Source organism: Strigops habroptila, chromosome 13, assembly GCF_004027225.2.
Source record: "Strigops habroptila isolate Jane chromosome 13, bStrHab1.2.pri, whole genome shotgun sequence".
Taxonomy (NCBI): domain Eukaryota; kingdom Metazoa; phylum Chordata; class Aves; order Psittaciformes; family Psittacidae; genus Strigops; species Strigops habroptila.
This window is the reverse complement of record NC_044289.2, coordinates 12,277,667-12,303,385: the sequence shown is the minus strand read 5'-3', so window position 1 is coordinate 12,303,385 and position 25,719 is coordinate 12,277,667. Positions and strand designations below refer to the sequence as shown.

General features: G+C 54.2%; 1 protein-coding gene across 8 annotated transcripts in view; it reads left to right on the top strand.

The window, feature by feature from the left end:
* CHD6 (chromodomain helicase DNA binding protein 6) overlaps positions 1-23,865 on the top strand; it is a 72,961-nt gene extending 49,096 nt beyond the window's left edge. For 4 of the 8 annotated variants that reach the window (XM_030503310.1, XM_030503314.1, XM_030503311.1 and 1 more), the window contains 21 exons: positions 188-352; positions 732-911; positions 1,189-1,299; positions 2,281-2,483; positions 2,584-2,783; positions 4,870-5,029; positions 5,445-5,534; positions 6,166-6,269; positions 6,911-7,040; positions 7,292-7,352; positions 8,039-8,096; positions 8,734-8,953; positions 10,284-10,492; positions 10,981-12,546; positions 12,985-13,133; positions 13,405-13,611; positions 14,271-14,717; positions 15,377-15,568; positions 17,258-17,377; positions 18,423-18,527; positions 20,442-23,865. In XM_030503310.1, the coding sequence (XP_030359170.1) occupies positions 188-352; positions 732-911; positions 1,189-1,299; positions 2,281-2,483; positions 2,584-2,783; positions 4,870-5,029; positions 5,445-5,534; positions 6,166-6,269; positions 6,911-7,040; positions 7,292-7,352; positions 8,039-8,096; positions 8,734-8,953; positions 10,284-10,492; positions 10,981-12,546; positions 12,985-13,133; positions 13,405-13,611; positions 14,271-14,717; positions 15,377-15,568; positions 17,258-17,377; positions 18,423-18,527; positions 20,442-21,332 (5,568 nt within the window). In that variant the 3' untranslated portion in view covers positions 21,333-23,865. The remainder of the gene's footprint in view (positions 1-187; positions 353-731; positions 912-1,188; positions 1,300-2,280; positions 2,484-2,583; positions 2,784-4,869; positions 5,030-5,444; positions 5,535-6,165; positions 6,270-6,910; positions 7,041-7,291; positions 7,353-8,038; positions 8,097-8,733; positions 8,954-10,283; positions 10,493-10,980; positions 12,547-12,984; positions 13,134-13,404; positions 13,612-14,270; positions 14,718-15,376; positions 15,569-17,257; positions 17,378-18,422; positions 18,528-20,441) is intronic. The other 4 variants (XM_030503313.1, XM_030503315.1, XM_030503317.1 and 1 more) reach the window with 4 other exon arrangements.
* The last annotated feature ends 1,854 nt before the right edge of the window (positions 23,866-25,719 follow it).

Sequence of the window (25,719 nt, the reverse complement as noted above, 5' to 3'; positions counted from 1 at the left end):
TCTCCAATCCCTGCTCTAGGAGCCCTGACAGGTTGGCCACAGGCACTGGGTGAGGGTGCTCTAGTAGATGGGACCTGACTGTGCCCAGGTGGGTGAGTGGTGGGTGCTGGTGCAGGGTGCCCCAAGCCACACGGTCCCCATGCTGCTGGGCTCACCGTGCTTGACGCTGTGCCTCCTCCCCTCCCAGGCTCAAGCTCGCTGCCACCGGATCGGGCAGAGCAAGGCGGTGAAAGTCTATCGCCTTATCACCAGGAACTCCTATGAGAGGGAGATGTTCGACAAGGCCAGCCTCAAGCTGGGCCTGGATAAGGCTGTGCTGCAGGACATCAACCGCAAGGGCAGCACCAACGGGGTAGGTTGGCTGTTGGATGGAGGTGGTGTGGGAGAGTTCTTTCCCTGCAAGTCACTCCCAGGCTGGAGCAGAGACCTGGGCAGGCTTCTGGGGAGGAAAAGTCTGGTCCCACACACTGGCATTGCTGCTGTTTGGCCTGGCAGGCTGTCCCTGCACTGCCACAGGCTTGGGACACACATGGTGCTGTATCTGGGTGACTGAAATTCCTGATGGTCCCTCAGGCAGCATTTTGAAGAGTCCTCTGCTGTAGCAGTGGGAGGTCTGGGTTGGCTCGGGCCATCTTTGCCCTCCCTCCTGGGGCAGAGGGAAGAGCCTTCTCCTGCTGTGCGGTGCCCCAGGGCAGCTGGCCAGGTTGGTGATGCCCCCATGTTTTGGGCAGGTTCAGCAGCTCTCCAAGATGGAGGTGGAGGACCTGCTGCGGAAGGGTGCCTACGGTGCCCTCATGGATGAGGAGGATGAAGGGTCGAAGTTCTGTGAGGAAGACATTGATCAGATCCTCCAGCGCAGGACACAGACCATCACGATCCAGACGGAGGGGAAGGGCTCCACCTTTGCCAAGGTGTGCTGTGCTCCACTGGGAGGGCAGGGGGATTCCCCCAAGGTGATGGGGGACGTGGTGGGTTGACCTCTTCTTACCTGTGTGTTGAGATATATCTGAATGGAGGCCAAGCTCTCCTGCCCATCCTGCTGCCCAAAGCTGGGTGCTGCTGTGCCGTGGGAAGCTGTGCACTGTGAAGCCCTGACATCCCCTGCAGATGTGTTGGGGATGTCTATATGGGGAAGGCACATCTGGGTGGTGGGTTGCACCCTGTTCACTCGTCTTCTTTCACTCCCAGGCCAGCTTCGTAGCATCAGGAAACAGAACGGACATTTCTTTAGACGACCCCAACTTCTGGCAAAAGTGGGCCAAGATAGCAGAGCTCGATACAGATGCCAAGAATGAAAAGGTAGGATCCAGCTCATGGCCCGTGTGCCCCACAACTGATCTGAAACTGCCTGGTGTGAAACAGGAGCTGTGTGTTTCCGCTGGGCCCAGGGGAAGCTGCATAACCATTCCCCAGCCCAAACCCCAAGTCCACGCGAGCCCGGGCACCTGGGGCACGGGGGAGCATTTGGCCTGGAAGCTCTGGAGGAGGCCTCATGAGCTGGCATGAGTTTGTATACTCCAGCCCTTTGAGCCCTAGAGGTCACAGTGCTGGGCACATTCGTTGCACTGCAGCCCCATCTCCCACCACCCCAGGTCTCCATGGCTAAGGAGGTGGTGTTTGTGGTGGTGAAGGTTGGCAGGGTGCCCCAGCTCTCCCAGCTAAGGCAGCAGTGCCCATAGAGATGGTATTGGATAGCAGCAAGGAGGAGGCCTGCAGCTCTGCATTGCTCACCACTCTAGCAAGGAGAACGGGAGAGAATGTGTGTGTTTCCCATGTGCTTGAAATCCAGGCAGATTTAAATGACATGGATTATTGTACAGAGGAGGGGGAAGGAGAGGAGGCAGGTACATGCTGTTTAATTTCATATTGCTCCCTCCTGCACCTTCTTGGAAGCCGCCTTTCCTCTTCCAGCCCACCTATTCCCCCAGCACAGAAATTAGGGTTCTGTGCAGGCAGTGCTGGGAGGGCCAGGACTATGATTCAGAGCTGAATCAGCTGCTGGTTGTCAGCAGTTTGAATCCAGAGGGCATGATTTTCACCCTGCCATTGTTCAGGCTGAAGTTTGGGCTGGCCAGGAATTGTCTCGTGTGCAGGCAAAGCCTCACACAAGTAATTTGAAGCAGGTACCCTAGTGGGAGGGTGATGGCTAGCCACAGGGCTGGAAACTAGAGGCATAAGCAGAGCAGGGTGGCAGCGTGGAGAAGACAACCTGCTGTGCCCTGATGGAAGGCAGGTATTTCTACCCATGCCTGAGAGCGTTCTCCTCTCTGGCCCTCACAGGAGAGCCTGGTCATCGACAGGCCGCGGGTGCGGAAGCAAACCAAACACTACAACTCCTTTGAAGAGGACGAGCTGATGGAGTTCTCCGAGCTGGACAGTGACTCGGATGAGCGACCCACACGCTCGCGGCGCTTCAATGAGAAGACGCGCCGGTACCTGCGGGCTGAGTGCTTCCGTGTGGAGAAGAACCTGCTCATATTCGGGTGAGTGTCACCCCATCCCAGGCAGCTCCTGCAGGGAGGTGCTGGCAGGGTCTCTAGTTGCACAGGGGTATTTACTCTGTCTCTATTCATGCTGTTCCAGCTGGGGACGCTGGAAAGATATCCTGACCCACGGGCGGTTCAAGTGGCACCTGAACGAGAAGGACATGGAGATGATCTGTCGGGCCTTGCTGGTCTATTGTGTCAAACACTACAAGGGGGATGAGAAGATCAAAAGTTTTATCTGGGATCTCATCACACCAACGAAGGACGGCCAGAACCAGGCTCTGCAGAATCACTCAGGTATTGCGTGTTCTCTCTGCCATTGCACATGTACCCGTTGCCTCTGTGCCAGCCTGTAGGACCGAGGCTGGAGAATTCAGAGCTGATTGAAGCAGCCAGCAAGCAGCTGTGCTTGAGCACCACAACTCTCTCTGCACAGAGAAGGTGGCTGCCATGGGACTCACCTCCACACTGATCCTCAGAGCCAGCAGCAGGGGTTGACTGGGTGGGAAAGGCTGTTTCCTGCCTCCCAGTGCCATGACTAGAGCAGAGAGGGCCTTTGTGGTGGGAGCAGAGATGCCATCCTCCTCTCAAGTGGGCACTGTCAAGTTTTCTCTGCCTTCAGTGCAGCATCTGCTCTCTGTAGGTGTCCCTTGGGGCTGGAGCAGCACAGCAAATAGAGCCCACCATACAAACAGCATCGTGCAGCCACAGTGGCTTTTCTTTGATGATATGAAGACAGAGCTGGTGCTGGCTCCTTGGATCAGCTGGAGGGTTGTGGCCTGGGCTGGGAGAGCTGGCTGGGGGAGGCCACGGCCCTTCCTCAGGGTGGTGAGAGCTCCACAGCTCTGTGCTGCTCCTTGTGTGCTTGTGATCTGTGGCACAAGGTGAGTAGTGAGGAGGCCGGCACCCTCCAGCCTGCTTTTGGCATCAGGGAGCCAAGATGAAACCGAGGACTCCTGTTTTGAGGTGGTGGAGCACAGGGAAGCACTGGAGTGGTGCTGTTGCTGAACCCCAGAGCATGCTGCATGCTACTTGGTAACCCAACATCACCATTTCTTTCTGGATGGAAATTCTGACTGGCTTTATAGTGTGAGCACGTGGCCTTTAGTGGCTTCCTTAAGTTACTCCTGCAATGTGAGCCACTCTGGCAGTGCTGCCTCCTGCCCTTGCCACACAGCCCTGCCCAGAACAGTGCTGGAACTGGGCTCGAGAGCTGTGGTTTCAGTGGAGGGTCAGGAATATTTTAGTGCAAGAGCAGCACTAAAAGTGGATATTAAGCAAAGGGAAGTAACAAGGAGCTTCTCTATCAGCTCTTCAGAATGGCTTTTCCCACTTGTGAAACCTCCATGTGGTCTTGGCCAGGGAAGCAGCAAAACCATGTAGCATAACCTCAGGAGCTGGAGGAGAGCAGAACCCCAGTGCAGAGCAGCCACGTGGCAGGCACTGCTGTGGCTCACCAAGGAGCCTGAGGTACCTCTCGTGTTTGCAGAGAGCTGACCAGGCTCCGGGCCTCCCTGATGTGCAGGAAGCAACAGCAACCTCCAGCCCTTGCTCGTGCATCCTGGGGCTGTTCCTTCTCAGTCTATATCTGCGTGACTGTGAAGGGCAAGCACAGCACACAGGCTCTGAGCTCTGCTCTGATCCAGCCCCATCCTGCCCTTCCATCCCAGAAGAGGCCGAGTTTGCCCAGAGTTCATCGGGCCAATTCAGTGCTGGAGGCAGTAGCCCTGGTGCCCACTGCAGAACCCCAGCAGGCTGGAGCCCTTGTCCTCTTCTCCTTTGCACACATATGCAGGAGAGGACATCTACAGGGCCCTGCCTCAGAAGCAGCTGCCCAGGGAAGCAGCTCATCACTCTCATAAGTCTCCAAACACCAGTGACAACCAGGAGTTGTTTCCATGTTCTGCTGTGAACTCACATCTTATTTCAAGGTTGAAAATGTGTTTAATTTTCAGCTCCAGCCACTGGATCTCATTTTATCTTTGTCAGCGAGGTGGGACTGTGTTCCTTTTCCCCTCGGTATCTTTGCCAAGTGTAAATGCCCCCTGCAGTGATCCTGCAGCCCTCCTCCTGATGCATGGAATAGGAAACAACCCTTATAGATCAGATCATCAGGACTCGCTTCTGGTCTTTGATCATTTGGGAGCCTGTTGTCCCACAACACTGTGTTGTTCCCATAGGGTGAACTTCAGAGCTGGCTGTAGGGTCTAGGTAAGGCTCTAAGAGCCATACCCAGGACCAAGTTCCTTTCCATGCTTTTATGTGATCATAGAACGATTTGGGTTGGAAAGGACCTTAAAATCATCTGGTTCCAGCCCCCCTGCCATGGCAGTGGTGCCCATCCTGGCCCATGGTGCTCACTGGCTGCCACTTGCTGTTACAGGCTTGTCAGCACCGGTGCCCAGAGGCAGGAAGGGGAAGAAGACAAAGAACCAGATGCTTCTTCCCGAGATAAAGAACGCAGACTGGCTGGCCACCTGCAACCCTGAGGTTGTCCTGCATGACGACAGCTACAAGAAGCACCTCAAACAGCACTGCAACAAGTGAGCGCAGGAGCCAGCATGTGGAGACCATGGCCTGAGGGCCTTTAGCGTGGGGAGGGTGGGAAGGAGCTGCAAAGGGCTCACAGCCCATGCAGGGTCATTGTGCTCCAGTTGCTGGACCGCTCTTGAATGCTCCTCCAGCTAATAGGAGCCATGTCCTGAGCAGCACAGCTCCAGCCACAGAGCCCCAGCAGATCACAGGGCTGGGCGCTGTGGTGTGACACCACATAGCTGGTGCCCATCCTGCTTTGAGAAAGTGGGTCCTCCCGTGCAGGGAAACATGGTGTCTCTGGCCCTGCTGACCCTCAGAGCATCTCTCTGCAAATGCTCTGGATTGGGCCATTGGGCCAGGCCCTAGGCTGGCATCTGAGAACCTGTGTGCTAATGTGTGCTCCTCTCTGCTGCCCCGGGACAGGGTTCTGCTGCGGGTGCGAATGCTCTACTACCTGAAGGCTGAAGTGCTGGGGGAAGCTGCGGACAAAGCCTTCGAGGGGACCCCCGCCAGGTAGGGACCTTACAGTGAACCCCTGGGGTGCTTCTTGGGTAGGTTTTGGCAGCGCTCAAGCACTGCCGCAGCCATCCAGCCCAGCACGTCTGCACTCACCGCAGCTCCAGGCGAGTCACACCCTGTGGTCAAATCCCCAGGTCTTCCTCAGGCAAAGCTTCACCCTTAGAGGGCATCCTTCTGCCTTGGAGCAGAGTGTGCCCCATTGCTGTGGCCTGTAGTCCCTTCCCAGCACTGAGGACAGGGGGCCAGCAGGCTCTGTTAATGCCATTGAGCCTGCAGCCTCCCTGCTCCTGTCCTTACTGCAAAGATTCAGCTCTCGGTGCTTTGAAGAGGAGTGTGATATGCTGGCTTTTATTTACTAGAAGCAAGGTCAGCTGCCTTCCCCAGCACAGGTCCATCATCACCAGTCTGTGTGGAGGGGACATTGCAGCCCACCCCACCAGACATGCTGTTCCTCTGGGGTTGGGGGGTTTGAAGTGGCTTCCCCCAAGAGATGCTGTTGAGCATTAGGTATCCCCCAGCCAGTGGGTGGTGGCTCCTGTCTCCCCCTGCCCCTGCCCAGCAGTGCCCAGCGTGCTCCGGTGTCTGGTGAGGCTGGGAGAGGGTGTTCATGCCTTGTCTGCCACAGGGAACTGGACGTGCTGCTGCCGGACATTGACTACGTGGAGATCCCAGTGGACTGGTGGAATGCTGAAGCCGATAAATCCCTGCTCATCGGCGTCTTCAAGCACGGTGTGTACCCAGCTTGTCTGGGGGGTACCAATGCATGAGAGATACCCAAGTGGAGCACCTGGAGGGGGCATCACGTCAGTGTGAAAGGGCAGAGCTGTGGCCACACACCACAGCCACATAGAGCCACGGGAGCTCTCCCAGGCACCAGCAGCTGCCTTGTTTGGGTGGTGGGGCAGGCACACTGCAGTGCCCAGCATGGCCATGCCCAGGCTCGTGGCATGCTCCTGTTTTTCCAGGATCAGCATGCAGTTGCCACGTGAGGGTGAGGAGGAAGGCACAGAGTCTCTCCTGGCATCCCCAGCCTTGTCACGAAGTCCCCCTGTGGCTTCCAGGAGCCATGGGGCTGTTTGCTCCCAGCTGCAAACCTGCCCTGGGTGCTGTGCACAGCTCCGGGCACTGCGCTGCCTATGGAGCAGGGCTGCCTGGTGGGATGCAGAGCCTGGCCTTTCTCTTTTCCTGCTGCTGTGGAGCAATTAGCAGCTTTGGGGAAAGTGTTCTGAATTTCTGAGGGTGAGAATTACTCTCACAGCAGCACAGAGAGTGAGAGCCACATGGGGAGCAGTGTCCCACAGAGCAGGAGGTTCTCAGACCTGGCTTTGTGCTGTCTTTTCTCCTTTCTGATGGCCCGTGGTGGTTGGCAGGTTACGAGCGGTACAACGCCATGCGGGCGGACCCGGCGCTCTGCTTCCTGGAGAAAGTGGGAATGCCGGATGAGAAGCTGCTCTCTGCGGAGCAGGGTGTTGGCGACGGGGCCCAGGACACTGCCGAAAGGTGGGCAGGGGATGGAGCAGACCTCTTGGGGGCTGCCTGGCGCACTCCTGGGGCTGTGGGATGAGCTGTGCACAGGGAGGAGGAAGGGAGCAGACTGCATCTGAGCACAGCGGGCAGGGCAGCAGGCAGGGGGGAGCTGGCTCCTCAGTGTGAAGCATGAACACCACTTCTCTGCTCCCTCCTGCCAATGACTGGCACTGCCAGAGGTGCTGTGCTGCTGCTGCCAGGGACTAATTCACTCTCTTACCCAGGGGCTGCATGGAAAAGGAAGAGAGCAGTGGAGAAAAGCTGGAAGGGCTGCCAAAGCAGGAGGTGAGTGGGATTCACAGTGATCAGTGAACATCTGCTGCTGCCAGGCTTTCCCTCCTGCCCTGTGCTGCAGGCTTGGCTCCATCAGCTGTGCTGTGAGGCACTGGGGAACCAGCCCTGCTGATGACCCTGCCCTGTGCCAGCTTTGCTGTGCCATGCATGGGCTCTGCCCCACAGTCTGTGTCATCTCAGCTTCTGTTGTTGCCTCTGTGTGTTTCCTGCAGACCTGGGCAGCATCTCCCTTTTGGGCAGCTGAGGGGGGTTGAGAGCCAGCACCCCTGGGAATGGCCAGGGTGCTGGCTCTCAACTCAGGTTCAGGAGCCACATGGGGCCCTGGCGAAGGAGTTGGGGGTGTCCCAGAAGGAATGGCTCTGGGGCAGAGGAAAAGCAGTGAACAAGGCAGCACGGGAGGGTGCAGAATTAATTTGAGCAGCAGAGGCTGTGCACTTTCACTGTCCTGGGCAGTGGCTCTGCAGCCTCTGTCACTGTGGTGGACCTCTCCTCCAGGCCCACAACGGACAGCACTGCTGAGATGTCACCCTCTGAGCTGCCACCTCCCCTGTGTGCCCTGTGCCTAGTGCCCAGGACACACAGCTCTGCGTGTCCTGCCCCCCTGAACCCGGGTGGGCTGTGGGTACGGGGTGCTGTGTGCGGGGCTGGGAGCCCTCTCTCATGGTTTCCTTCTGCAGGACATCGTGGCCGCTGGGGTGGGCGAAGCCAGTGAGAAGCGGGATGAGCCAGCGGCAGGTGAGGCCGTGTCTCCTGCAGCATCGTGTGTGGCTTCCCAGGGCTGGCACGGCACAGCCGGGGCGCTGAGACAGGCGCTGCTGGGCTGGGGGGACACGCTGCTCTGTGGTAGTGGGTAGTGGGTGAGGTAGCTTAACCTGGGCAGGCGCCTGTCAGCAAAGTCATGTCTGACCCAGGGATGGGCCCTGTGACAGGGCAGCCAGGGGCCTGAAAAGGTGTTCCCAGGCAAAGGCAGCCAGGGGTGACCCAAAGCCGTTACCTTGCCCTTGTCCATGCAGTTGCCTGGATGAGATGAGCATGCTGGTCTCTGCAGTGGGCAGTGCTGGCAGATGTCATGGGCTGGCTGGCCCTGCTGCTGAGCAGGGATCTGCAGTCCTCTCCCTTGCACAGCCTGGCCTGGAGCTGTCATTCCTACCCTGATCTCTGCCTCTCAGAAGGAAGCTGAGATATGGTGAGGCTGTGAGCCAGGAGCTTTCGGGGTGCAGAGGCCCAGGGATGGTCACCACAGCGCCCCAGTCATAACTGTGATCCCTGGCATCCCCTGTGGGAGGGAGCTCTCAGAGCTGGGCTGGAGGGATGCAGGAAGCCGTGGCTTTGAGTGTGCATTAAATACTAATGTCCTTGCTGATGTTTGAAGCCCAGGATGGCTCCGACTCAGACAGATCCTGCTGGCCTGTCTCATCTGCTCTCACAGCCAGACTGCGGAGGCTCGTCACCGTCTACCAGCGCTGCAACCGCAAAGAGCTGCCTCCACGTGCCGAGATGCTCATGCCTGGTAACCATGGATACTGGCTGCAGGACGAGATGTTCCGGAGAGCCTCCGAGATGGACTCTGTGAACAAAGAAATGCAGAAAAGGTAACGCAGCAGAATGTCCTTTCCAAAGCTGATTGAGGCCAGTGGAAATCCTTGCCCCCAGGTAGATGTCACCACGGCTGGCATGTGGGTTCCTTGCTGGGCAGGGAATGCTGCTCCCAGGCACAAGGGAGCCTCGTGGCTCCAGCAGCAAGCCCAGCTGGGGAGCAGCCTCCATAGTACTGGTGACATGGTGAAAAGAAGCAAGGGGACAGCTCAAACCCAGCGTCTGCTGGGCCAGGGATTGCCTCCAGTCCCAGCAGAGCAGGTCCTGCTGAGCAGGGTTGTGCACTTGGGACACACCATGGCAGAGGGGTGACACACAAGCACAGTCACAGCCTGTGTGTGCAGCCTTTCTGACCCTTATGTCTCTCACACTACTGCATTAGGCTCCTGTTCATGGCTTTGGGAGCCCAATGGCATATCCTGGTTGTGGTGTGCTCTCATTCTGTTTGCATCCCAGTAAATGAAAAGATGGTGGGACCCTCCTGGCACTCACCTTTCCCTGCTGTGACCTGCTCCTGCACTCTCCCTGCAGTTTGCACCCTGGTCTGTTCTCTGTGACCTGTTTCTCTGCACCCTGTTTGCCTGGGGCTGCATTTGCCCAGGGTGCTCTTCACCATCTCTGTCCTGAATCATTCCTTGCAGTGATCCCCATGAGGTGAAAGCTCAGAGGGTCCAAACCAGAGTGAAAGTTGTGCTCTAACAGCACTGTAACTGAAACTCCCCATCTCCATGGCTGCTGTCCTTCAGTGGGGAGGGGATGGCATCCATCCCTGGCACCCAGGAGTCCACAGGGGTCAGCAGGGTGTGTGGATGGTGTTTGTTACTGGGGCCTTTACGGCAATGAACCCCAGTCCCAGTTTCCCTCTGGAAGAGGCTGGATGAAAGCTGTGCCTGCAGGACCTTCCCTTCTAATTCCTGGCACAGAGTTGGCTTTTCCATGGAAGTGGTGAGACAGCTCAGCATGGCAGGAAGCGAGTAGTGGAGGTAGGTTTGTACCTCCAGAGAAGCTGCTGGAGCCTGCTCCCCATCGGCAGCACAGCCTGGAGCTGCACTGACTATCTTCTCAAACAGCCAAGAGTGTTTTTTCAACACTGAGCCAAGAGGCTGTTTCAGCAGGGGGCCTGTGGCCTTTGCTCCTCCCTGCTATGCACCATGAGGCAGAGGATCTCAGGTTGTGGTGATCTCCCCAGTGTGCTTCTCCTGGCAGCTCCCCCAAAACTGGTGGGCAGTAGCTAGATAGTCCTTTCTGAGCCTCTGTGCCTGATGCCCTGCCCATGCTGGGACCAGGAGGTCTTAGTGGTGTTCATGTCTCCTCCCTGCCCCACAGGTGGACCAGGAGGGAGCAGGCAGATTTCTACCGCACCGTCTCCTCCTTTGGGGTTGTCTATGACCAGGAGAAAAAGATCTTTGACTGGACTCAGTTCCGAGCCATCTCTCGACTGGAGAAGAAGACAGATGAAAGCCTGGAGAAGTACTTCTACAGCTTCGTGGCCATGTGCAAGAATGTCTGTGGTCTCCCACTGTGGAAAGAGGATGGTGAGTGGGAACTGCATGGCCTGTGGAGACGTAACACTAGGTACACATAGGTCAGAAATGGTCCCACTGCTCTTATGGAGCAGGAGAGCAAGGGAGGAGTTGCAGGGACAGTTGGAGGCAGCGGGATGCCGGGCGGGCTGTGGGCTTGCAGAAGCTGTGTGCATTTCTGGCTGCCTTGTCACCACCACTTACCATCTCCTCAGCGCGGCAGGAAGGTAGAGCAGCCCTGTGGGCTCCATAGGTGCTCCACGGAGCTCTCCCATGAAATCACAACTGATTTTATCCAAGATGGCAACCTCTAGTTGAGTGCTGCTCTTGGTCCAGCTGCTAAAGTCGAGGCAGTTTACACCCACATGTCCATTTGGTGGCAAACGAATGGGAGATGCTGAGACTGGGAAAAGAAGCCTCAACTACAAGCACTCTCCTTGCTCTGGGTAACTCTCATCGATGTGTATAACAGAGCCTTGGCTTTTCTATCCCTGCTGTAGGTCCCCCAGACCCTGACATCTACGTGGAGCCCATCACAGAGGAACGTGCTGCCAGGACCCTCTATCGCATCGAGCTGCTGCGGAAGGTGCGTGAGCAAGTGCTCAAGTGTCCGCAGCTCCACGAGCGGCTCAAGCTGTGCCGGCCCAGCCTCTACCTGCCCGTGTGGTGGGAGTGTGGCAAACACGACCGGGACCTGCTCATCGGCACCGCCAAGCACGGCCTCAACCGCACCGACTACTACATCATGAATGACCCCCAGCTGTCTTTTTTAGATGCCTACAGGAACTATGCCCAGAATAAAAGAACGGGGCTCCCAGCCCCAGAAACCCTCTGCTGCCTTTACCAGACTAACTCCAAACTCTACAGTTCCCCTCTGTACAGCCAGGTGGACCGGACTTGTGAATCCCTGGAGAATGAAGCTGAGAGTCAGATCAAGCTGGAAGCTGTAGACAACACCATGTCCCAGGCTGGGGGCAGTCCACCGGATGCAAACTGTGAAACGTTCATGTCTAAAGTCCAGGACATCATGTCCAGTAACTATGATGAGAGCTCTTTGCCAGACTCGTTGGTGTGCATGATGTATGACGAGAAGGCCTGTAACAGTGAGCAAAGCTCCCTTGCTCGAGACAGCCCAAGTTGCCCAGATGTTGGAAGCAGCGTTGCTAAACTCTCTGAGGGCAAGCTGGAGGGGGACGAGGATCCGTCCAGCTGCGATGCAGATGCCATGAGAGAGGCTCCCTTCCTAGAGGGTTTGCAGATGGGCTGTGACCGAATGGACAGTCAGAATGAGGAGGCTGAGCCTTCACCTTCTACCCCCGAAAGCGACCCTTCGCACAGCATCCCAGCAGAGCTCTGTGAAGCCTTGCAGCAGAAGGGAGACCTCACCAGCCCTGCACCAGTGCTGCCTGAGCACGCTGCCATGGAAGGGGTCATAAGCATGGGGCTCTACAGTCCCACTCTTCATAACTATGAAATCAAGGTTCCTCCTGAGCAGAGGTTCATCAATCTGCTGCAGGAGAAAGGAATGGAGGCAAAGTCAGGGCCAAGCCAGAGCCACAGCGAGGAAGACGAGGAGGAAGAAGAGGATGATGATAACTCGGAGGCAGCAGCAGATGCTGTAGAAATCTTGAGTACTCCCAGGACCAGGACTGGCTGTGACCCCGAGGCCAATGAACTGGGGGGTGAGGAGCAGAGCTCTGGCCTCCGCACACCCGAGGACACTTGCCCAGAAGATGTGAATGGCGAGAGAGAGTCCCTGGGGCTGGGGACACCCGAGGGGCTGGGGGACCCCGGGCCAGAGGGCAGGGAGGACCATGGCTTGGATGAGGAGAGCACCCTGCAGCACTCACCGGGACAGGCTCATGGCCAGGCTTTCGGCCTGCCTGCACCAATGCTGGGGGTCCCAGTGGCAGAGCCCCCCCGTGCTGGGGGGGAGGCCTGGGGCCGAGGGGCTGAGGGGCAGACAGGCTGCAGAGAGGCCCTGCACCCCAAACCCCAGGGGGTGAAGCAAGAAGAGCGTGAGAACAGAGATGAGGGGGAGAAAGCCAGCAGCAGCCAGAGTCAAGGTATGGTCCTGAGAGCTCCGTCTGCTTATCAGTCACCTCTGGGGTGGGAGGGACCTGCTGTCCGCTGCAGAGCCACAGCCTTGGGGTGCTGAGCCCCCAGGGACTCACTCTGGCTGGTATGATTGGGGAACAAAGGGTTGGTGGCTATGTTTGCCAGAACCACCCACCCACCGTTAGCCCCAGCAGCCCCTTTGCCATGAGCATCCCATGGAAGGCAGGACACCCTTCCCTTCCTGGCACAGGACAGCGCTGGGCAAACAGCCCAGGGGAATGCTGGCCCTTCCTGAGCAGTGTGGGCTGCCTGCCATGACCCAGGGCTGCTGCATTGCTTGGTGGCTGGCTAGGGAAAGGGGTGGGAAGGTGTGAGGAGTTGCTCTCGCCTCAAGAGGGCAAGAGAGGCAGGACTGTGATGGGTTCTGTTCTCTGTTGCTTCCTCAGATGGTTTAGAGAAGTACATGGAGGAAGAGAGCAAGAGTTCTGCCTCTGTCCTGCCCGGGGAGATTGATGACCTTCAGGATGCCCGGGCACCGACCATAGCTCAGCTGCTGCAGGAGAAGACGCTTTACTCCTTCTCTGAGTGGCCTAAAGTGAGTTTAAAATGAACACTGTGTTTGTTGCAAGTGTTACTGCGTGGTACTGACCAGCAGCGGCTCACACAGCCCCAGCTCTGCCTCCTGGTCCTCCACACATGGCTCCCCGTGGATGCTCTAACTGGGATGCTCTTTCCAAGCACCCATTTGAGACATGCCTGCCCCAAAGCAGTTCGCTGCCAGGCTGAAGTCACATCAGCTGGGTTTGTCTTTAATCCTGAGTCAGTCATTCAGATCCCAACCTGCCACCATCCAATTCTGTTTGCAGGACCGTGTGATCATCAACCGCATTGACAACATCTGCCATGCCATCCTGAAGGGCAAGTGGCCTTCCTCCAGCCAGCAGTTTGAGACACCAACCCTGCTGACAGCTCCAGCAGTAGCCAGCAACGCCGGCAGCAGGAACAGCTTTGCCGAGTCAGAAGCCTCCGACCCCAGCTTCAATAACGGGGTGTTAATCTCACAGGTACAAAAGGTGAGGGGGGCCCCTCAGGCAGGGACGGGTTTGGGACTCTGGGGTGAAGAGTTGCCTAGAAGTGCTCAAAGGGTTTCCCAAGAGGGATCTGGGTTCTCACTGCCTTTTGGTGCCACGTGGTGTATAACATGTGGCTTGAACCACTTGGTCTCCTTCACTGAGGGCTCCTGGTGAGCTCCTGGTGCTCTCAGCCCCCCGTGAGCGCTGCTTCCCTCCTGTTCTGCAGCTGTAGAAGTGCTTCCAGAGTCAGTGCCAGAGCCCCCAGCATGGTCAGGGGGAAAAGGAGACACTGCCCTGATGTCCCAAAACAACGGGTGCACAAAAAGGCACCATCCCATCAGTCACCAACTCTCGTGTCCTCTCGCTGTTGGACACAATGAAGAGAGAAGCTGCTGGGCTGGAACCCAGCCTGGTTGCCCAGCAGCTGGCATAGCACCCGGGGTTACAACACCTTGGGGGATCAAAGTGTGTGTGAGGATGCTCCTGCTCCATCCCCACACAAGGAAAGAGGAGTTTGATGTGCCCAGGGAAAGAGCATCCTTCAGGGCTCCTGTAAAGGCAGAAAAGCCTGACCATTAGCGCAGTGTTGATTTAAGAGCTGTGCTCCCTGGGCAGTGCATGAGCAGTTGTAACCTTCTCTGTGGCTTTGATACACACAGGAAGGTTTCCTGACCCCTGCCTTTGCAAAGGACGAGCGGAAGCACAGGAGGCCCTATGAATTTGAGATGGAGAGAGATGCCAAACAGAGGAGCTTGGAGCAGCTGGCAGCAACCCATGTTCATCCACCCATTGTGCTGAATGGCTGGCGTGACACAGCAGTGGACTTGTCCAGAGCCTCTGATGGGTCCCCGGGGAACTCCTCTCCTTTCCCCCTGAACACAAACATGCCCAAACTGGGGACTGTGAACACCCTGCAGGGCTCCCTGGGCATGGACTTGTCTGGCATCCTCCAGGCAGGGTTAATCCATCCTGTCACGGGACAAATAGTGAATGGCAGCCTCCGGAGAGATGATGCTGCCATGAGGAGGAGACGGGGCAGGAGAAAAAATGTAGAAGGGATGGACCTCATCTTCTTGAAGGAGAGGCCTCTTCCAACCAGGCTGCAGGTGAGTTGATGCTCTCCCTCTCATGTGGAGTCAGAATGATTTGTCTCATGGTCCAGTTCTCTCCTACAAGCTCTGCTGCCCACAACAGTGCAGGACCTCCTCCGGGACAGCTTGGCTTGTGCTGGAGCAGGCAGGAGTGGATAGTGCTTCAGGGAGGAAGGGAAGCTTTCATTCTGGCTTGCAGCACTCTGGAGTGTTTGAGTCCTGCTAAGCGTTATCAAAAGCAGCTGCCTCACCTCAAGGGGAGTCTAGGGTTAGAGAACATTAGGAAAGGTCCTTGACTGCATTGGATCTATGGCTGAGAGCCTGCTGTATCCTTTCTCCTTCTACCCTGGGATCCACTCAAAGAAAAATGGGGCTCTGGGGGCAAGACCAGTTCCTCTAGACCACTTTTAGGAGCGATCTGGGGGGAAGTTGGTCCTCCTGGTGATTAGGGTGTTTCGAGGAGAGTTCAGAAGCATCTCCCAGCTCTCCCTGCCCTCCATGCCACCAGTGCTGGGGACTGAGCACAAGCGTAATGTGGTGGGTGGTGATTTAAGGAACAGGCACTGGGGAATACGTTGATTAATCTGTGTGATGGGAGCAGATCTCTGCTTGTTGGGTGCGTGTGCATCACCACACGCTGCTGATGGCTCCCTCTGCTCTTCCCTCCACACCAGGATGTTCAGGAAGACCAGCCGCAGCCCCCTCAGAACAGTCCCCTCCCCGATGGGCCGGTTGCTGCTACCTCAACTCCACAGCCAGTCCCAGCTGCAGGCAGCCAAGCAGAGAAGGCTGTCCCGAATAAGAGTCTCCTTGACTGGCTCCGTCAGCAGTCCGACTACACACTCGAAGTTCCCAGCTTTGGCACAGTAAGGGTGGCCCTCGGTGGCACGTGTGTGTGTGTCTGTCCTGTGTGCTGCCCTGTATGTTAGCTCTTCTGTGGTTGTCTTAAGCTCAGGGCTTCAATGAAGTGTCTCAAAACCACACAGCTCATGGTGTTCATCAGGGCTGGCTGCAGGACTGTGCTGCAGTGAAGGGCACTTGCTGAGCTGCATTCTCCTGCCCCAAGGTCCGTTCTCCACCTCCAGTTCATCCGTCTACCCAATACACAATTAGTCCAGTGTCTTCCAGAAGTGCCAAGGACGGGGAGAGAAACGGCAAGAGGGATTTGGGATGCTCAAGATCTGTCGGTGTTGCTCCCTCTGCCCTGGGGTCATTTAAGGCAGTGCTGTTGTATTAAATAAGGTTCCCAGACGAAAGAAAACCTCTTCACATAAAAAACTGGACTGAGTGGCTGTGTTGCTGGCTGCAAAGGCTGTGTGGCTGTGGGTGCTGTCAGAAAGTGGGCTGCAAAGTCTGATTCTTCTTACTGTCTCGTAAGCATCCACCTCTTGGTTTCACAGGACGGTTTGCTCCAGGTTTCAGCTTATTTAACCTATTAGACCATGTGGTAGGCAGAGTACAGGCTGTAAAACAGAGTGGGAAGAACTGCAGGAATACATAAAAGACTCTGCATCTTGGTCCAGGAGGATGGTATGCCTGAGGCAGGGATTCCCTGGAGCTTGGCCTACAGGCAAGCCTGTAGTGGTTTGGAGCTCATTAGAGATAAGAGATGAGGAGCCCAGTGTTTGCTGGGGCGGGATGGCCCTTGCTTTTCAGAGTCTGGAGACACATGTAGCTCTGTGCCCAAGGCCAGTCTCCCAGGAGCACTGCAAGAAGGAGTCAAATGGAGGTGCCTTTCCATCATTCTTGCCTTCCATGGGGGCTTACTGGAGCTCGCCCAGTCTGGCTGTGCCACTGGTGAACCTCTTGTCCTCAGCAAGCCCCCAGTGCCCTGCAGCAGGTCCCCATCAGGGCGGGTGTCCTCTCTCCAGGTAGGATTGATTGGAAGCTGTTTTGGGGTACTGCAGCAGCTCAGCTTTTTGAAGGACAGATCATGCTCGGGGGCTTTTCTTTGACTCTCAGGAATCAGAGCCTGCAGTAGTTCATTATAATGCCTCATTCCTGCAGGCACGTTGACGCCGGGACTTGGTGTAGGCAGTGGGTGTGCAACAACTTAGCTGTAACCTTGTACATTGTGGTCCTGAAAATATGTTGTCTAAAGAAACACGGTGCAGCCTCTCTGCTGTGGGAACAGCTGAAATAGGAGCAAAACAAAGCACAGATGAGCTGGTGAGAAGCAGGTAGCTGTATCAGATTGACACGAGGTGGCACACACAGACCTGTTTTCTCTTTCTTTCCTAGCTGTAGTTAGTGCCCTGTTAACAGATGCACATATATCAATTGGCAGTTGTAGGATTGGAGGGGAATTAAACTTTGGAGCAGTCCAAATGGGGTACACAAAAAACCCCTTTATAGGTACAAAAATCAATAGTGCTCATTTGGGAGCTGGCCCTGTGGCAGAGACCAGCCTGTGCCGCTCACATTGCTCCCACCCAAGGCTGCAGGGACCCTCTGTCCCTCGGGAGCTCATCCATGCTGCAGTCCTGCAGGGCTTGTGGCCGTCCAGGCTCATTAAGCCATCCAGTCTCATTAACGTTGTCTTGTTTGCACTCCAGAGTTTTTCAGACAAGCCCAAGCAGAGGAGGCAACGCTGCAAGGACCCCAGCAAATTGGACATTAGCTCACTCTCGGGAGAGGAGCGGGTGCCTGTGGTACATAAGGGTACCGGACGGCGGGTAAGCGAAGGCCTGTTCTGTGCTCTGCCCTTGGTATCTGGAAATGCTTAGCACGCCCTGAGCTCACCTGGGGGAGATTTAATCCAGAGGAGCCTATGGATGGGACGAACACGTCACTGATCTACACTATCCTGTGACACGTGTGTGCCCAAGGGGACACAGACCTCAAAAATAAGTGACTTTCTGTGTAAAGGGAAGTCTTGAGTGTTCACCCTTGCCAAGGTGCACAGACCCCGCAATGGCAAAGGGATTCAGCCTTTGGCTTTAAAGCCACTGAAAGCACAGCCCTGGCTGGTGCTTCCTGTTCCAGATTGGATTGTTCCCCTTGGATTCACTGCAGGATGCCACAAATTGTAATATTGCCGTGCAAAGATATTTGCTTTGTTCCTCCTTACGAGGGGCAGGCAGAGCACACCAACACCCACCCAAGGGCTGCACATGCAGGAAGTGGAGGGTTTGAAGGGCTTTTTCTTGCTTACTGAGCAAAGAGCATGGATTTTCTTGTCTGCCGTTTAATCCCCACTGCAGTGATGCTCACCTCTCTGAATGAGAAGGGTTGTTCAGGGATACTTTGCACCCAAATTAAGTTGTTAAATGCACCCAGGACTGCACTAGGTCGGAAGGAGATGTGCCGTTAAGCACATCTAAACCTGAAACTAAAGAGTGAGGCAGAAAGAGGCTGTTTCAGCCACATCTGTGTTCCCCTCTGTTACACCCATAGTGGCCATTGGAGACCCGGGTGAATGGGTGGGTTTGTCTGACTCTGAGCGTGGCTTTTAGAGAAGCTCTACCCCCATCACTTGTTCATGGGGAGGACGATGGGACTGGCCACAGAGGCCGAACTTGCCCTTTCTCCCTTGAACGGTGTGTCTGGAGGCAGCAGGCACGTACTGAGTCCTGCAAAGATGTGTAGCAAGGGAAGAGCCTCTGCCCCAGCCAAATTGCAGCCCAAAGCAAGGAGCTAGGGGAAGTGTAATCGTATTTCTTGTATTATTTTACATAACTCTTTCTGCAATAGAGGTCATCCTTCTGCTGTGTTTTATAGTTAGGGGGAGCCACGGCACCAGCATTGAAGGAATTGCCAAGGTGGCTTGATGCAAACTTGGAGTATGCTGTTGCAGCTGACTGGGCTGACATTGTTAAGCTTTCAGTAAGTTAGAGCTTTTGGAGAAATCTGTATCATGTCATCTTTTCTTTCCCCTCCCCATCCCCACAACCTTTCTCCAGTGAGGAGCTGGGAGCTGGGAGGGGAGAGCTGCAGGGCTGGCAGCACCGGGAGCACTCGCGTGGCAGAGAGGGAGGTTGGGTACGTGCCACAGCTCAACAGCGTGGCCAGGGGATGGAAGAGAGCAGGGGCTCAGCGCCCTGGGAACGGGGCTCAGCACCGCAGGGTGACTGTCCAGAAGGCCTCGGGATGCTTAGCAATAGAAACGCCCCAGGAGCAGTAATGCACCTCGGGTGCTGGACATCAGGGAGTGGACAAAACACATTGTCATGGGTCAAATTTTCAAGTCTACCCTCAGCAAAGGCTTTTCACCAGCTCCTGCAAAGTGCCTGCGCAGCCCTGGGCCTGGTCACCAGGCCTGAAGGCTCAGGCACTGGCAGGGAAAGGGGCAGGATGGAGATGAGCCTCGCCGTGTTCATTCACCATGTTTGTCACACCAGTCCCTGCCCCTGTGTGTGGCAGAGGAGGAAGAGGAGAGCTGTCCCCTCTGGCACATGGCTGCTGCTGGATCTCCCTTCCCCACCCTGCGGGCTGGCCTTACCCAGACTGTTCCCTGTGGTCCCTCTCGCCTGTGCCCTGGTTTTGTGGCTGCCGTGGTTTGTGTGATGCCCTTGCAGTAGGCTGGAGGGGGAATCAATTGGCTTAGAGGTTTGTACTGCTCTCAAATTCGCTTTAATTAGCGCTGGAGATTTGGCATGGTCTGTCCCACTCCCCAGGGAACAGCTCCATGTCCAGGCAGCCAGACCTGTGCGAGCTGGCAGCTCTTCTTCACCTTCATCCACAGGGAATGGTCTGTTTGCTGATAGGAATAGCTGTGTGCCTGGCCACTGCTCCGGGCACCCGCTGCATGCCCGTGAGTGTTTGCACCCCTGAGCCCCATCAGCACTTTGCTTCTGGCGAGTGCGCATCCGTCCTGGCACATGCATGTGGAGGGACATCCGGCTGCTCCGGGTGCTTGGGCAGGCGGGAGCGTGGGGTTGGCTGCCCCACGGAGCCCAGGCACAGTGGTGGCCCCATGCAGGTTCTCCCATGTGCCGGAAGGAGCAGAGCAGAAGATTCTCCCTCTGTGGGCAGTAGCTGTGCGGCCTGCAGGGTCATCCGATGCAAGGCTCTGCACTGCAGGTGTCAATGGGAAATGCTTTTCCTACCTAAATCCATTATTGGAAATGGTTCAAAGAGCGGCAGTGTTGAAACTCAAGGGAGCCACGAAGGGAAATGTCTAAATGTGTGTGATGAGAATGCTGAAAATGGAGTTTTAAGCTGCTCTGTGTAACTGGGCAGTCTCGCCCAGTTGTGGCCGCTGGGTTTTGTTTCCATATCCAGATGCTCAGAAGAACCTTCCTGGTGTCTCAGCAAAGCTCTGGCCGGGACCTCCTCAGACAGCATGTCCCCTCTCTGCGTGTCATCCCATGCAGCTTTGCTGTCCTGCAGAGCATTGAAAATTTGGCCCTTCACATCTTAAAGACACGATTGTTGACCTGTTGCTGAAGCCCTGATTAAAGCTGGGAAGGGAGCTCAGCTGCCCCGGCGCTTCTCATGCTGCGAGCAGCCGATGCTGAGGGCTCGGGTGAAAATACAGGGTACAAACGTGCTTCCTCCATTCCTCCCTGTGCACTTTAACGCTGCAGTATCACGCCAGGGCAGAGTGAGGGTGTTTTGCAGCCTTTGGCAACATCCTTTGGGGAAAAGTTGTGTGTGCCTCTCAAATTCCATATCATGTAGGCAAATACTTCTGTGCTGACACCATCTGGGGTGCAGATGCAAGCACAGAAAAGCCAGGCTTCCTTTGATGCCGTAATAACCATCAGGTGTTTTCTGTTGTGTGTGTTTCGTTCTCAGGGCTACTTGCCGGAAAGCAAGTTCAATCGCATCCTGACCGAGCCCGTGCTGCGGGACACGGGGCCCCGCCGCAGGGGGAGAAGGCCCCGAAGCGACCTCATTAAAGGCCCTGGCATCGTAGCAGATTCTTCCTCTGGAATGGGACCATTGTTCATGAACGGACTGATTGCTGGGATGGATCTGGTAGGGCTTCAGAACATGAGAAACATGCAAGGGATCCCCCTGACTGGGCTGGTTGGGTTTCCTGCTGGATTTGCAGCAGTGCCTGCCGGCGAGGACGTGAAAAGCACCCTGAGTATGTTGCCCATGATGCTGCCGGGCATGGCCACCGTGCCCCAGATGTTTGGCGTTGGAGGACTCCTCAACCCCCCCATGACAACTACTTGTACTGCGACTGCTCCGACTTCGTTAACAAGCACAACGAAAAGTGGTACAGCCAACGCAGAGAAAGCTACTGAGGATAAACCGAGTAGCCAGGATGTGAAAAAAGAAACTCTCACGGAAGAGAAGCCTGGTCCTAGTTCGTTTTCTAATCAGACAGAATCCGCAATAACTACCAGTAGTCCTGTAGCTTTTAACCCGTTCCTTATCCCAGGGATGTCTCCTGGACTGATCTATCCCTCGATGTTTCTTTCCCCTGGCATCGGCATGGCGCTGCCCGGCATCCAGCAGACCAGGCACTCGGAGGCAGCCAACCTGGAAAGCCAGAAACGGAAGAGAAAGAAAGCGAAAGGGGAGTCGGCAAACCCAGAGCCAGAGACTGTCCCGCTGCCGGAGAAGGAAGCTGCAAACAGTCAAAACTGTACGGAGCAAACACCACCATCCTCGGCAGAGAAGGAGCAGGAGGGACCAGCGGAGCCGGAGCGCGAAGCGGCTCGCGATCCCAATTAGAACTTTTTGTTTCTCAATGAAAAAAACACAAAAAGATTGTGGCTTGTGAGTTTCTTATCCCATAAACTCTTTGTTACTTACCCTCCCGCCCCGCCTTCATAAACCTGTGTTTCCATGAGTAATATTATCTACCTAATTCCCTGTCAGAAAAAAGAAACCTCTGGTGACATACTACATGTTAATAGTTGCAGGGTCTTGCCACTTTATTAGATAAACAGTGTTGTCTAGCTAGTATGGGAGGCACCGAATTCTCATTCTGTTTTTCCAGTCGTTCATCCCAGCCGACGATAGCAAATCCAGTACTCGGTCACACCCCCTCTCCCCCCAAAATTGCTCACTCCTTTGAGAAGAAAAAGCAGCAAAAAAAAACCCAAATCAAGAGCAAAAGAAAAGTCTTTACCTCTTGGTCTACACGCAGACAAGGGTATTTCTGTCTACAGCAACACTGAACGAAAAAGCCTGTATTTGGGGGTAAAAAGCACAGCTATAGTAAGTGCTAATGTGTATTTTTTGATTTAAAGTATTTCCCTATTTTATCATGGTTACTAGAATAGTAGTATAGACAGAAGTATATAACTAATGATTGAAAATGCATATATTCATTTCTTTGAAAGGAAAAAAAAAAGCATAACTGGTAGTGATCTAATTTCTTTATCATCCCCCCACCTCAAAGGTTTGATGACAAACTGCAGCGAGTGAAAATAATGACCTAGGCATTCTTTTGTATTTTTTAAAACCAAAGTTTGGTTTTGCATTAAGTGGAGTTTAGTTGCCCTTTCCTCGAGAGCTACAAGAACTTTTCAGCTTGAGCTGGAAAGGTTTTGCACATCTTGCATGACTTTTTTGGGATTACTGTACCTGTAGCTACCAGTTTCTTCATCGTCCTGCTCGTCTTCAGTTCTCCTCTATGGCGTTAGTTCTCATCTATGGCATTAGAAGTGCTGTAAAGGTATTTTTTTTTCCAGCCGTGAGCAGGCCACACTGATTTTAATGCTTGTATATGAACACTGAGGCTTTTTGAGTTTTTATATTTCCCACTCCTTACCCTAGAAGCAACGTCCCTTCGGCAGACAAGGAGCAGGCTCTAGGCCAGCTTTCCTCTGTGGGGAGTCCTCTAAGAAGGACCGTCGAGACTTCCATAGCTCGAGTTTCTTCTTTTCTAGCATTAGACTGTGAAGAGATGACCTTGGCTTCTTCTTTCCATTCCGTTTGCTGTTGAACAGTATTTCCAAGTCCCCCCCATCTCCATTGGCAAATGATTTTGTCTGCATTTTAGATGGACAGGTTTTAATGCCGTCAGCCCCCCGCAGCTCTGGGTACTGAGACTCCGCCACAAGCAACTTCTCCTTCCCCCTCACTCCTCGTTTAATCCTTCTTTCACTTGGGCTTGTTCTTATTTGCAGCTCATGGTTTGAGACTTGAAACAAAGCCGCGGTGGTGCAGCGTGAGATGAAAGGCAGGCTGGTGAGGGAGTTGGGAGCGTGCTAGTAATCGGTTCCACACTTGGTTGTCACAATTTACTGTATTTTTTACTTATTTTCTGTTACAGTTTTGCTAATTTATCAGATGGTCCAAATGTTTTGACATAACTATTTCAGTTTGCATTATTTATTTATGATGCTTTTTGTCATTGTCTTTTATACATTTGGGATTATAAATGATGTACATGTTAAAATTAGCATCTCAAAGAAGTCTGTTACCCATGGTCTAAAAAGCATTTGGTTTCTATTTTCACGGAATTTATTCCCAGTTTTCTGGATTGGATGATTTTTTTTTTAAAGTATGTAACCAATCATAATGCAACCCCCCCCCCGATAATTAAATGTGTTCTATTTAATAACATCCTTGTAGCATAGATACTGTATCACTATCGACAGATTTCTTAGAAATGCTGCTATCTCTATTTAACTAACATTTTGTTCAGTTTTGCCTCCAGTGGAAGCAGAAAGGGTTTTTTCAGCTGTTAAATCCAAAATCAATATAATTTATTTATGTAAAAAAAAAAAAAAATAATCACAATTGATATATTTTTGAACCTTTTAAGTACTAACTTTCTTTTTATTCAGTAGAAGAACATGTACTTGCCCTAAATCCTTAAAATACAAATGCTATAAAACTTCATATATCTTCAAAGCCTTACTGTGAATGGATACAGCAATCTCTTCAGAGTCCATTTCTTGTTATGGGATGGTTTTCCCAGGGTTACACGCATAAGGAACAGGGTTTAAAGTGACATTTATTTAATTAGCCAGCATGCTCTATACCTTGTTCTTCCTTATCAGACATGTATGCTACGTCTCTGGGTGTTCAGGCTTCTCTTTGACTGCTGCTTTGTGACCCTTTCGCAACCCGATATACTCTGTGGATTATTTAGACTGTAAGGCGTAAGTGGCTTCTTCTTCTTTTCCATCATTTCCAAAACCAAATGCCAAATCCTCACCGGTTTTCATGGCTACTCACACAAAACATAACATCCTTCACCAAATGTGCTAACAAAATAAACTGTCTGTGCTCTTGAACATGGATAAAAAGAGAAAAAAAAAAAAAGATTTAAAAGTCAGATTTTTATTTTTTTAATTTAGTGACTAGATGATGCTTATCTTTCAGACTTGGCAGAGCCTTGCTACAGATGTATATAATTTTTTTCCAGCAAATATATGTGAATGTTTAATTCACCTGACTCAGTGATAAACGTGACTTGCCTTTTTCTCAGCACGAATCCATTGAGCAGCTGTTGAACCCAGTGGAATTCATCCCTTGTCCTGCACACGAGATGTGCGTCGATCCAGGGAAGGGCCGCTCGCAGCTGGCTCATGGCTTTCCCTGCCATGGAACGAGGTTATACAGGGATAATCCCCTGCTGTGGCCAGCAGCAATCACTCACCCAGCACTGGGGAGGTTAACTCGATGTGTGTGGGGTCAGTCGCTGTCCCCCGTGGGCTGTATGACCAATGGAGCAGCACAAGCTCCACTGCGGAGCACAGCGGCTCTGCCGACCTGCTTCATCCAGAGGATGGGCAGAGGACCAGGGACCAGGCGTGAGACCCCCCCATACCACTTAGTCCTGGCACTGAGGTGGCACCTTGCAGCAGATGAGGTGTTCAGTTCCTCTTACTGAGGTATCAAGCGCCTCCTGTACGCCTTGTAAAATCCTAAGAGGTGCCAAATAAATGCTTGTTGTAAGCAAGGATCTCATGCTACAGGAGAGTGGGTGTTAATTCAGGTTTTCAGATGAATAAATGCATGCACAGGAAAAGCTTTAAGGTCCAGGAAAAAAGGCACAAAGGAAAACCAAGGGGCTTTGCTTGCTCCTCCTGTCCTTGCCCGGACACTTTGTTCTGGCATTTTGGTGCTGTGTTTATTTGGAGAGAGGAGCAGGAAGGCACCAGCAGAAGAGACACTTGGATGGGGACAGAGGAGGCAAAACGATGGTGTGAACTCTCCAGTTCCTGAGTCTCCCTTTAAATTCACTGCAGCTTTCCACCCCAGCATCGGGAATGCGGAATAACAGCTCGATGGATCTGCAGCCCCAGGTATAGAGGAGCAGCTGGGCTGATGTTGTTGTGCTCTGTCTCAGAGGAGTGTGTTACCCTCTAGCAGGAGGTGAGTGGACCTGGTGGTGGAGGACGGGCACGGTGGGCACAGTTCGCTCTGGGTTTTGTTTTGCGGCATACAGGTGCCTTTCCTTTAACATGAGGGAGTAAAACATCCTGGAGCTGCTCCTCTCTGCACTCCTGTCCCTGCCTGATTTTCGTCTCATAGGACACAGACAAGTAACATCCCACGTTTAGACAGAATCTTTCATTCTTCTTTGTGGGCACAGATCTTTAATGGAGGAGCAGATGCACAAAAAGCAAAGCTCGGGTCCCTCCAAGGAAGGCACATCTTTGTTCCTGAAGGAATAACTACGCTTGGGGCTTGCTCTGAGATTTTTCTGCCCCACAACCTTCCAGCAGCTCAGAGAGGGTGGAACACCCACACCAGCAGCCCCTGCCCCAAACTGAACCATTAGATGGTGGTTAAAGTGTCCTCTAAAGGTCACGGCTTGGAGCAACCTGCTCTAGTGGAAGGTATCCCTGCCCGTGGCAGGGGGTTGGAGCTGGATGAGCTTTAAGGTCCCTTCCAACCCAAACCAGGCTGAGATTCTGTGCTTAGCGGGGTTTGAAACCACCTCCCATGTCTGCGCGGTGGGCTGCGGGTCACACGAGCCCCTTCGAGGGGGTGCAAGAGCTGCCCTGGCCTGTGGGGACAGTGCCCACATGCCCTCGGAGCCAAACCTCGGTGCCCTCGAAGCGCTCCCGCTGCCAGCACTGCGTGAACACGCAGTGGGCCTGGCGCCGTGAGATCCGCCACCTCGCGACGGGCGAGCGCTAGCACCCGCGGAGCC